Below are 13,542 nucleotides of genomic sequence, written 5' to 3'. Positions count from 1 at the left end.
TCTTGGGCCTTTTCATTACGTAGGATGCAACACTAAGGGGGCTATCTAAAATAGGAGGGGACCGCTCTTGGGTCCCAGATTGTGAACCTCTTTTTTTATTTGATAGAATCTGTCAACAAAAAGAAGCAAAAGTGTTCAGTAGATACAAGGGAAGGGTACATTTACAATTGATATGCTGTTACATCACAGTAAGAAGAATTAAAAGATTATTTAACACAAGTGATATAATGAGAGACTGTACCATCAGCATATTACTGAGCAGGAAAAAAAAATGGAACCTCATTTTAAAGTATGTATATTCCTTCAGGCTTTGACGGGCCACATGTGGACCCACTTGAACAGGGGTAACTCAAGGGAGGAATTGTGGTTACGAATAAATGTGGCACTCTTTAACATCTGCTTAAACCATTAAGCTGTGCTGAAGCTTTGATATGAGTACATCTAGCTTAGGGATGAACAAATACTGTCATAGCCAAAATAGAAGGTACAAATATCGTGGAATACCGTATGTTGGGAGAATGATATGTTGCCTGTAGCTTTAAAAAGAGCTGGCTAATGACAAACACTTGCCATATGTAACAGATACAGATTATTAGGATATACTGGGGGCTGCCAGAGGATATATTTAAGGAGTAGTGTAATAAGATATTTGTAGGGTACAAATATAAGAGCAAAGGGTATCCGATCTATATACTTTGACAGCAGTTCAGCCATTTTCTATGTTTGTACCAGTAGAATTCTTTTTGTCACTAAGCAGACTTTACAACATGCTAGTGTAAAGAGGTGAGGAAAAAGGAACAGCAACATATAGGAGGTGAATAAAGATATTAATGGCTATATTAAATGCAGTAATTGCACAAATCCCACTTATGTACATGCATTTATAGGAGACCTAAATAGTTATCAAGGTTTAGGCTCTCATAGGTCTGGGTAATTAATAGGTTATCCAGGTTAATGTGTGTACGCAATGACACCAAAACAATACAAATAAAAAGGAGGGAGCACTCTAAATAGTAGTGAAAGGTCTCTAACATAAAATATGAGAAACGCTTATCTAGGGATGCATAGTTGTATTTAGGTCAGGTTTCCCCGTCAGCTACGTACAAGAGATGTCCATAGAGAAGCACAGTAGCGTCTCTGATGTCCATAATGCACTATGTAATAACAGGTTAAGGGCAGTGTATTGCATAGCCACAATTGTACATCAAACCTTTTATGAGTGTGCAAGCAGTTCAACCATTATGGGTATCATTGTAGGGCTTTCCGGATGGTCTGACAGACTTGGTAGTTGCTGATGGGCCCAAATCAGGTTGTTTATAGTCCAGATCTCTACCTGACTCCAGATCTCACAGCCATCAGCAAGCAGGGGGCCCTCAAGGCTGTATAAAGGCCATTGCACAAGGTAGGCATCGCAGGGTAAGAGAAAATAGGCTTTTGCTGTATACGAGTGGGAGATGGAGGATACTAGCACTGTGATGCTAACTGGAGTGAGCTCGGGTTTGTGCAGTGGAGTGGGATTCTGCGGTCTCTGCGTCTGCGCCCCAATAAGTGTTGTCTCCCCTGATCTCCCCATCTTGATGCAGGTCTCTGGTTCAGCTGCTGGCTCACAAGAATTCTCAGTGTGAGTCATGGGCTCTCCTTCCATCTTGTTGCTAGTAGTGGGGAAGCGTAAAGGCCCACTTGTCTCACTTTGGGCCTCACAGGTGTCCCCTAAGCTGTTGTCATAGCTCTCTGGAAAAAGAAGCGGTGTCTGGGGCTCCGGAGTGTCGCTCCCTTTGCAGAGCACCTCCATAGAAATATGGTCGATATCCCACGTGTGTTAAATTATATATATCTCAGGCTTAGATGACAACCTGAACAGGTGGTATTATGAAGATAAGTCCGGAAAGCTGGAGCAGCACTCAATATTGTGACCTATCATGGCCGCTGCCTGGAAGTCCCCCAAGGAGACTTTATTATTCTGATCTTGAAGCCTTTTGTTAAAGCTAAGAATGTTATTAGGAGAGGCTATTGTAGAAGTTGGGAATAATATGGTATGCAGAAATGCTTGTGATGAGTCAAAGGGCTTCTTTTGCTGGTGTTTTCTTCTCCTTGTTACTCATTTATAAACATATCTGTGACTGCATCATTGCAGACCGGGTGCCTCATATCCTGAGGCCCAGAAAAGTGCACCATGGACATCTGATCATCGACAGCCAGTTGCATCATGTAATCTAGTGGAGCTTTGTCAATTAGGGTTCTGTATGAGCTTTTCACATTTTGCGTAGTGCACATCAAGTCATCGCAGTAAAGTCTCCCCTGGTCATCTTTGAAAGTGACTCTATATGATGTAGTAACTTGGTGGCTACTGTATTATTATGATAAATATAGAAGTCCAAAGTAAGGTGTTATGTCTGTCCAGCTATAGCCAAGTACCCTGTAGTAAGCCACCACTTTGGGCCTATAACGTCTGATCCTGAGTTCCAGTTTCAAGAATACAGCCGAAATATAGGATAATACCTCATGATGCAAGGCTTTAATAGAGTATTCGTTCTAGGTAATTTAGCTGTAGGATGGTGTCAATAATCGGCGGACCACTCAGGATCACTATAGACACGCTCCTAGCCTTAGTGTTCGATGATGATATGCATATGCAATACTGTTTTTATGTTTAGTGGTAAAGCTGAAGCATATTTTAAAATGTGAGTTCGGGTGTGATGTCTTTAGTTGTTTTAGTGGAAGATTAGGGTGTAATTTGTTGATGTCATATGAAATGTTAACAGTAGTGTAATTGATAGAGTAATACAATGTCATATAATGATTTTTTAGAACGAGACTGGACAAAAAATTATTCTCAAGTAAGCATCTTCTACTATACTACATCAATACATTGGGCCAGATTTAACAAGCAGCAGATGTTGCTGTCTCTGCCCGAGTTAAAGGGACAGTCAACACCCGAATTTTTGTTGTTTTAAAAGATAGATAATCCCTTAATTACCCATTCCCCAGTTTTGCATAACCAACACAGTTATATTAATACATGTTTTACCTCTGTAATTACCTTGTATCTAAGCCTCTGCAGACTGCCCCCTTATTTCAGTTCTTTTGACAGACTTGCATTTTAACCAATCAGTGCTCACTCCTCAGTAAATTCACGTGCATGAGCTCAATGTTATCTATATGAAACACATGAACTAATGCCCTCTAGTGGTGAAAAACTTTCAAAATGCATTTAGATTAGAGGTGGCCTTCAAGGTCTAAGAAATTAGTATAAGAGCCTCCTAGGTTTAGCTTTCAACTAAGAATACCAAGAGAACAAAGCAAATTGATGATAAAAGTAAATTGGAAAGTTGTTTAAAATGACATACCCTATTTGAATCATGAAAGGTTTTTTTTGGACTTGACTGTCCCTTAAAGAAACAGTGATCGGGATGATTGTCACCCCCTGCTAGCGGCCGATTGACCACGAATGTGCAGGGGGCGCTATTGCACAAGCATTTCACAAGAAATGTTTGTGTAATGATAAATGAAGACAGCGTATGTTGTCTGCATTTTAGTGACGTCGATACAGCAAATCATGCCTGGCATATATAAGATCTACCCCATTGCATCAACTAATTAGACATGGTGCAATTTGCATTGTAGATAGTACATTTTGTTCTACATTTTTGGTACAAATAGGCATAATGTCTAGAAGATAGTTCATATTGAAATATCATTGTACAGAGGCTCTGTTAATATAGACCTGTGAAAATTTATAATTTGCTGCAGCCCTTGGCAGTCTGTAATTCGTTATGCAATGGAGGGATAGAGATGAGTTGATTATTTATTTAAGAAGAGAAGCACCAAAAAGTAATGTGCTGAATTTCTGATTAGTTTGTAGTCTATACGCAAAATAAGGGACCTGTACTAGATGGGGATAAGTCACCAATGAATCATCTTTCATTGCCTATAAACAGCCACCTAACTTACAAAACAATTCTAGTGAAAACTACCATCACTCAGACCACAGAACATGGAATATATGTTTTTGACAACAAGATATGTAGCTCTGTATAACAGACCAATCTCTATTGGTCAGCACACTATTCAGCTTAAATACAATAGTTTAATAAAATAAATCTCCATCCCCTCTTATATAAAATAATGAAATAGAAATAAAATAATCAAGCTCATCTGTGACTTCAGTGGTATTCACATCTCCAAAATGCATTTAACACTAGCAACAAAGAACCATTTATAACAGGACTGCTAAACAAAGGCTTAGATTGCTAGTGGAGTGCAACTGAAATCACGTGATGTGTTATTTTGTGTTCTGTCACATGCACTCAATAATGCACAACTGGATATTTACACAAAGCATTTTTAACATACCAAATACTTATTGTATATGGAGTGTTCTATATTTTCAATGGGAAGCAGTAGTACTCACGATGTTGTTGGTCAACGGTTACACTTGCGTGAAATCTGAAATACCAATTTCTCTTTTGAAACTTTAATTGTTAACTGTTATCACTTGCTATTGTGCTTTCAATAACATGGAAGTTGTACAGCAAAGAACTTTACCAAAAACTCCTCAAGCAGAATTTTTTGGCTCCATTTGCTTTTTTCTCAAGTGTTATCTGACATGAATTTTATCTGTTCACTATGGTTTCCTTCTACTTTGTGAGGGTTTAATAAATGGGGGCATTAGCGCGGGCCTCCATAGAAATCTTTTATCATACGCACCTGCACTATGTGACATGTATAGTGTAGCACTCATTACACTACCACGTGCACAATAAATATTAAACATGGACTTGTAATACTAGTACATTAATACAAGTGGTTTGGACTGAGCTTCAGCGTTGTGCATGCTCCATTCTGTTTACATTTTTGTGCTCAATTTGTAATCTGGCCAAAGTGTTTGTATTTCAATATACAACCACTTCTATACAATTGAAATGATTGTACCACAAACCCTATAATAGATACACAGTATCAGCTCCACAACTACACTAAGCCTGACAAAGAGTAAAAGTAGTTTTGAAAGATTCTACTGGATATATCTAGCTGACATAATAATACTATTATCATCAATTTGATTATTTTCTAAGCTCCTAATACATTTTATCTAGCATGGTACAATCCTCAGTATGGACTAAAGTCTATTGTTTTACTGAATTTTAATTTAAAAGTTTTAATCCAATCAATATGGTAGTATGGACCTGTTTCTCAGATTTTTGTTTGTGTGGTGTAATTTTATTAAATGTCTCCTAAATCAAAGTCTGCGTAATTGTCAAAGAAAATGGTCTGTCTCTTGTTGTAAAAATGACATAGTTCACAATGAAAAGCCCTTTGCATTGGTGATTTTCTGCACACAGAACATGTTTATATCACACTCATAATGATTTGTTGTTTGTATAACATAATGATTTACTGTTTGTATATTGTGTAAACCTGAAAGGGTTTAATATGGTTACATATACATTTATTGTTAATAGGGGTGTTCTTGTGCTAAAATAATACACATTTTTTTCTTTGGGAGATGTCCCTTTGAACCAGTGACAGTGAGACTTAGTATTACACAATTATGTACTTGTTATTGAACCAGTTTTCATTACAAAATAACGTCTAACCGCTACCCTTTCATACATATTCTAAAAATGTTTGAGTACCATGATCCTTAAAGAGAATTTTGTTAAAGAAAGAATAGCGAGATTAGGTTGCTTGTGTAGATGAGTTTTGTACTTTAAAGAATAAAATTATATTTAGGATTATTCCTCATTGTAAAACCAGTTATGCACACAAAGGGGCCCATTTATCAAGCCCCGAACGGAGCTTGTGGGCCCCTGTCTGAAGACTCGCCAGAAACAGCAGTTATGAAGCAGCTCAGAGCAGGCGGACAGGAATCCCCGGAAATCAACCCGATCGAGTACGATTGGGTTGATTGACACCCCCCCTGCTGGCGGCCCATTGGCCGCGAGTCTGCAGGGGGCGGCGTTGCACCAGCAGCTCTTGTGAGCTGCTGGTGCAATGCTGAATACGGAGAGCGTATTGCTCTCCACATTCAGCGAGGTCTTGCGGACCTGATCCGCACTGTCGGATCAGGTCCGCAAGACCTTTGATAAATAGGCCCCAAAATTACAACATTTACACCTTTACAATATACTGCGAAGAGCATTAGGGGCATATTTATGATTGCGCAAGCGGACATGAGCCGATATTGCAGATTATGTCCACTGCACATCGATAAATGCCGACAGCATACACTCTCTGCATTTATCATTGCACCAGCAGTTCTTGTAAACTGCTGGTGCAATGCTGCCCCCTGCAGATTTGTGGCCAATCGGCCGCTAGCAGGAGGTGTCAATCAACCCGATCGTATTCGATCGGGTTGATTTCTGTCCGCCACCTCAGAGCTTTAGACTGCTGCTTCATAACTTCTGTTTCCGGTGAGCCTGAAGGCTCGCCAGAAACACGGGGCATCAACCTCCATATGGAGCTTAATAAATATGCCCCTTAGGAGCAAGTAAAACAATATGTGAATTGATATTTAATTTATCATAATGGGGCCTATTTATGAAATGTCTATCGGACATGATCCGATCAGTGGATCATGTCTGACAGACATCGCTGAATGCGGAGAGCAATACGCTCTCCGCATTCAGCATTGCACCAGTAGCCCTTGTGAACTGCTGGTGCAACGCCGCCCCCTGCAGATTCGCTCAGGTTGATTTTACGTGATCTCTGTCCGCCTCCTCAGAGCAGGCGGATAGGTTATACGAGCAGCGGTCTTTAGACCGCTGCTTCATAACTGGTGTTGCTGGCGAGTCTGAAGGCTCGTCAGAAACACGGCCCTTCAAGCTCCATACGGAGCTTGATAAATGGGCCCCAATATATTATGCAAGATATATTTAATATACACATTTTATTTATCAAAAAAGTTAACTGTTACATATTGACTTGTAATATTGTTTCCTTTTCACATGAAAATAATCAATAATTTTCATTTTATAAATCTGTTATAAATAGAAAATAAATGTATACAACCATTGTATTATTTCTGCCTATACAAATAATAGGAATTCTAACAGCATATTCAGCAAAGAATCAGAACAAACAGATAATCAGGTCCTGTGACCTTAGAGTATCTCATCTGTTTATTGTACAAATATAAACATGACAATTGGGATTCAATGTTCATGTATTGCTTATTATTATTATCATTACCACTATTGTAATGTATTATTATTAACTTAATGCTAATCATTTTAGGAAAGGGAAAGAGTTTCTTTCTGAATCTCCGTATTCAGCACTGCACCAGCAGATCACAAGAGCTGCTGGTAGAACACCACCCTTGCAGACTCGCGGCCAATCGGCCACCAGCAGGGGGGTGTCAATCAACCCGATCATATATCAATGACAAAAGTTACTATACATCAACAAAAAAGCTACTATATATCAACAAAAAAGCTAATGTACATCAATGACAAAAGCTACTATACATCAATGACAAAAACTACTATAATCAATGACAAAACATAATATACATAAATAAGAAAAGCTACTATACATCAACAACAAAAACTACTATAAATCAATGACAAAAGCTAGTGCTACTATATATCAAAGACAAAAACTATTATAATCAATGACAAAAGCATGAGATTTTATACAACTTTTCAATTTACTTGTATTTTCAAATTGTCTTAAGTTTCTTCAAATTTATTGTTGATGGGCATACATAGGTATGTTCAGCAGTCTGCATGTGTTTGAGCACTATATAGCAGCAGGGATTGCAACTATGGGGTTATTTCTAAAATTTCAGGTAGTGGGCGGGAGAGACATTTACATATATATATGAATTTAATAGACAGATATATGATATACCGTATAGCTAACAAGATCTGCAGGAAATGTGAGAAAATGGAAATCATGACTGCAACATCCAGAAATGGCATTTTGCAATCACGCTTTTAATATATATTTTTTATTTCATTCTCTTCTCCCTTTTCTGAATTGTAAATACAATGGGGTTTGTTTTGGCAATTTCGTCATTATGATTGGCTGTTAAGTATTTGCCAATGTCTTGTTTAAAAGCACAATCTACCTACAGTTATAGAAATGCAAAAAAGAGAAACTCTATTCTGTACAGTGAGCGTTTTGTTTTGTTTTTTTAAACACAGTCCGTACAGTGAGAGTTTTTGTAAACGCATTTGGTACAGTTAGTGGGTTTGTGTAAACACAGTCTGTGCAGTGAGAATGTTTTTGTAAACAGTCTGTACAGTGAGAGTAAGTTTTTGTAAACACAGTCTGTACAGTGACAGTGGGTTTGTGTAAACACAGTCTGTACAGTGACAGTGGGTTTGTGTAAACACAGTCTGTGCAGTGAGAATGTTTTTGTAAACACAGTCTGTACAGTGAGACTAAGTTTTTGTAAACACAGTCTGTACAGTGACAGTGGGTTTGTGTAAACACAGTCTGTACAGTGAGAGGATGTTTTTGTAAACACGGTTTGTACAATGAGAGGGCGTTTTTGCAAATGTGGTTTGTGCAATGAGAGTGGGTTTTTGTAAAGATGGTTTGTAAAATGAGAGCGCGTTTTTGCAAAAGCGGTTTGTGCAGTGAAAGTGGTTCTTTTGTAAACATGGTTTGTACAGTGAGAGGGTGATTTTGCAAATGTGGTTTTCACAGTGGGCTTTTGGGGGTCAATTTATCAAGCTCCGTATGGAGCTTGATGCCTCATGTTTCTGGCGAGCCTTCAGGCTCGCCGGAAACAGAAGTTATGAAGCAGCGGTCTAAAGACCGCTGCTCCATAACCTGTCCACCTGCTCTGATGCGGCGGACAGAAATTAACCCGATTGAATACGATCGGGTTGATTGATGCCCAAATCTGCAGGGGGCGGCATTGCACCAGCAGTTTACAAGAACTGCTGGTGCAATGATAAATGCCAGAAGCATATGCTGCCGGCATTTATCGATGTGCAGTGAAAATGATACGCTACATCGTATCATGTCCGCTCGCACATTAATAAATTGACCCTGTGGACTATTTGTAAAACCTTGTCACTTATTAATGATTTCACATTTTACAGTTTGAGGACTTTTAAAATCCTGTGTTAGAAGATAAATGCGTCCACTTTCTACTTATGTTCTTCTTGATCTCACTCAAAAAAACTGAAAATTAGATTTTCTTAATGAATTTAAAAAAGCACTTTTAACATATCAAAAGTTTAAAAATCATAACTGATCAAATAAGTTCAGTATACCCATGATGCCCATATAAAAATGATGTTCTTATTGTTTAACATTTATCATAAAGACCATTCTATCCAATTACAAAACACAGACTCCATGTAAACTATTTGGGATTTCAGTGATAAGCATCCATTATCACCAGTTCTGAGTGCTTTTGTGGGGAAATAGAGATCAAATGCTCCTGAATCTACATAGCCATGGTCTTCAACAAAGGATACAAAGGGAACAAAGTTAAGTTGATATTAGAAGTAACTAGGAAAGTTGTTTAAAATTACATGCCCTATTTGAATAATCAAAGTTAATTTTTACTTTGATGTCCCTTTAAGATAAATTCTACATTGTTGAATAGATCAGTTAAAGGGACACTGAACCCAATTTTTTTTTCTTCCGTGATTCAGCATGCAATTTTAAGAAACTTTAAAAAAAACTCTAATTTACTCCTATTATCCATTTTTCTTTGTTCACTTGCTATCTTTATTTGAAAAAGAAGGCATCTAAGCTTTTTTTTGGTTCAGGACTCTGGACAGCACTTTTTTTTATTGGTGGATGAAATATCCACCAATCAGCAAGAACAACCCAGGTTGTTCACCAAAAATGGGCCGGCATCTAAACTTACGTTCTTGCATTTCAAATAAAGATACCAAGAGAATTAAGAACATTTGATAATAGGAGTAAATTAGAAAGTTGCTTAAAATTTCATGCTCTATCTAAATTAAGAAAGTCTCAGTACGTCTCAGTACTCTTTTCCACAGAAGCTCACAATTAATCATTAGGTAATACAAAAAAACCAGCAGTGAATTTGACTCGCCAGTCTCATGATCCTACCAATATACCCATAGAGCTGCTTCAGGCTCAAACTTTATTTGTGAGGAAAATATAGTATGCCAGCAGGGTAAGCAACTCCCCCTTTGGCATACAAAGAAAACCAAATACTTTATTCTCCAATTTTATTTTATTTTTAATTTCTTATATCTCTTGATTGAAATGTGAGGGTGGGTTGGCAATTTCTACAACCCTTAAAAATGAATGCATAATTAGTTTATTTTATATTTACTAAACAATGTATTTTATAATATTAAAATTATGCTAATATTTTGTTCTTCTTTTCACATAACATTATTTTTTATTTTTTTATTAGTATGTTTTTGGAAACCCAACTATTAAAGAAATGGATGAAGAGCTTTCTAACCTTCCAGATGTGGTGAGAGTTGTACTATTTTTTTAAATATCAAGGGGTAGATTTATTAAATGTTGGAAGGACATGATCCGCTGTAGCAGATAATGTCTGTACGACGTGGCTAAATGCCGACAGCATAAACTGTTGGCATTAATCATTGCACAAGCATTTCTTGTGAAATGCTTGTGCAATGCCGCCCCTTGCACATTCACGGCCAATCGCCCGCTTGCAGGGGGTGTCAATCATCCATATTTTATCTGATCGGGATGATTGTTGTACGCCACCTCAGAGGTGGCGGACAAGTTAAGGAGCAGCGATTTTAAAGGGCCATAATACCTAAATGTTTAAACACTTGAAAGTGATGTATTATAGCTGTAAAAAGCTGACTAGAAAATATCACCTAAACATCTCTATGTATAAAAGAAAGATATTTTATCTCAAAAGTTTCTCAGTAGCCACATCCCATTGTAAAGGACTTCTAAGCAGCAAATTATTATGTCAGTCCCGGGACAGCGGAAGGAGCGAGCTTACTTACTCTCATCTTATTTCCCTATTCAGCTTAAGGAAGTCAATTGAAATCTCATGAGATCACAGTAAAAGAGTTCATGACTTCAGCACTGATGATGCTGATTGTCTGCTATTCATTTCTTCATTTTATTTTTATTTTACCTGCAGCTGAGCAACAGCTGAGTATAACTTTTTACACAGAACTGAGGAAATTGTGAGGTAAAATATCTTCCTTTTTTACATAGAGATGCTCAGGTGATATTTTCCTGTCAGCTTTTTACATTTTTACTACATCAGTTTCAAGTGATTTAGCATATATATGTCCTTTTAAGACCGCTGCTTCTTAGCTTATGTTTCCGGTGAGCCAGAAACATTGGGCGGAGAAAGCAGCATCTGCCGCTTAATAAATCCCCCCCATAGGATTTTATGTAGTGTGCAAAAATGGAAGTGGTATTGAACATTAACACCATTGGCAAATTGCACTTCAGTGGTGCTTGGTTGATATTTATCAAGTGATTGGTTGTATGATGTGTGCTACAGTACACATGTCGGATAGCACAGATGCATCATTTTCCTTAGGGGACTAAAATAATTCATGTTAAATAACATAAATGTACAAAGCTGATTATGCACAAAACTTCTTTTCAGATAGTTTAAGTTTTTTCCCTTACTGTTACCTTTATGGTATATTAGAATCCATAATAGCAAGCAGTAAAATGTAATGCCTGCTTTCTAAAAGAGTTAAATATAAATAGGTTGTGTGTGAACATAAAATATACTTGACAACTTGTAATACGAGTGTAATGAGTGTGCTTCTATCTTTAAGCAAAAAGAGAAATAAAGCGCACAAAGGCACCTACATAGTGCAAATCAATTTAATCAAACAAACAATGATACAAATGTGTGTTAAAACAGCTCCCCCGTAGGGTGTCTACTCACAAGAGTCAACCTCAAACTTGTGAGGTATGTTTAAGCATGTAGATTGGAATATCGCTCAGGACCGCTTGCTCTAAGTGCTTAGTCCAAGGAGTAAGGACAGTAAACCTCAATGCCGGGTATCGCTGTTGTTCAAAGAAATCAGGTATTTCCCCGGGTTCCTTGTGTTACTCACGTCCACTCCGGCAAAAGTTTTTTGGGGCACAATTTTTCGCAAACAAATGGTCCGTAAAATTAACCAACAGCTGATCGCTGTTCCACAAAGACAAACGCAAGGTGGGCGTGGCCTTACGCGTTTCGCGGTTACGTCACCGCTTCGTCAGAGGAATCTGTAATATATATGTTAGGGTGTTTCATTTTCTAAGGCAAAAAATAAACTGTCAAATTTTTGCACTTTGCTTAAGCCCCGAGTCTCAGTGATGTAAAAGATATATATGCTAAATTTCAAGAAGATTGGATAATATTTAGAGGTTGCACACTTTGATCTGTTTTGTAAAAGTAGGCAAAAAATATGATTTTTCAATGTTCATTACTTTTATTGGGAAAACTAGAAATCACAAACTTAAAATACTATTAAAACTATACACTAAGATTAATAGGTAATATGATAGGCAAAACATGTGTTATATTAATCAACTTTGAACGATGCAATCCCTTGTTTTGTTCGCTTGGTGACGACTTTTTTGTGATGCTCGACTACCCTCAACAAGAATTGTTTTTGTTGTTCATCCCTGATCGATTCGTTATACTTTTTTATCAGAGCAATTCCTCTTTTTGCTGTATCATTGACAACCTTAAGAGCGTTCACATGGCTTCTTAGAGAATCACTGCAGTATTCTGTCACGTTGTGGATCCCAAACAATTCAAAGAAGTCTTTGTTTTATTAGTAATGAAATGGCTCAGGTCTTTTCCTTCAAAAACCATGTTTTTACCCTCTAATAGTTTCACTTTTTTTTTTCTTTGCAGGTTTGGTTTCTAAATTTTTAATCATATTTTCCTTAACAGCCTGAGTAATACAGTCGTCCTAAAAAGCCAATCCTACGTTTGTTTCTGACAGATATCAAAGGTGTCTCTTAGCAACTGTGAGAGCATATTTTTTGACGTCTGCATCTGGGTAAGTGCTCAGAAGCTGTAGCATATCCAAATCATTATTTGGAGCCCATCGACTTACAATTGCCTCAAGCCAAAAGCGAAACATATATGAGGCTGACAAAATGTGCAACCCGTTTCATTCCTTCCAATTGTCATTGAGGAATATTCAACTGTTTAGTGAAGAGGACAATTTTAAGTGCATATATTGCCTTTGCCATCCACCTTGCTTGATGCAGTGCCCCTGGGATACTGAATGCAATGTTTATTCTTATATGAATCTTTTTTTTCTTCTTTTGTACACTTAGTTCTTATTTTCGAGGCGAAAACCTTGTCTACTCCACTCATTGACGAACTCATACTATCTTCTCTTTGTGACCTAAGAAATTCTTTATCTTCTTGTGATACGCTATTCATGTCCATCACATTTTGCCGGGAAATGTCAAATAACTCGACGAGATCACCTTTCCAAATCTGCTGTTTCACATTTGCTTGATCCGTGTTTCTCGATTTCTCTTTACCTAGATTTTGGTATTCTTTGTACAGCTTCTGTATACCAGCACGGATATTCTCCTCCGTCTTAACAGGGATATTTGCTTTCCTCCACACTTCCT

The 13,542-nt window shown here is 37.6% G+C and overlaps 1 protein-coding gene across 1 annotated transcript in view; it reads left to right on the top strand.

Annotated features, from left to right (window-relative positions):
- The window catches only part of LOC128647506 (uncharacterized), a 179,869-nt gene that overhangs the window by 46,888 nt on the left and 119,439 nt on the right, over nucleotides 1-13,542 (top strand). Inside the window, exons 3-4 of the mRNA XM_053700290.1 lie at nucleotides 8,148-8,185; nucleotides 10,358-10,420. Coding sequence (XP_053556265.1) covers nucleotides 8,148-8,185; nucleotides 10,358-10,420 — 101 coding nt within the window. The remainder of the gene's footprint in view (nucleotides 1-8,147; nucleotides 8,186-10,357; nucleotides 10,421-13,542) is intronic.

This window comes from Bombina bombina, chromosome 2 (assembly GCF_027579735.1).
Source record: "Bombina bombina isolate aBomBom1 chromosome 2, aBomBom1.pri, whole genome shotgun sequence".
In the NCBI taxonomy this organism is placed as follows: Eukaryota; Metazoa; Chordata; class Amphibia; order Anura; family Bombinatoridae; genus Bombina; species Bombina bombina.
The sequence above is the reverse complement of the archived record's forward strand: the minus strand, read 5'-3'. Positions and strand labels throughout refer to the sequence as shown.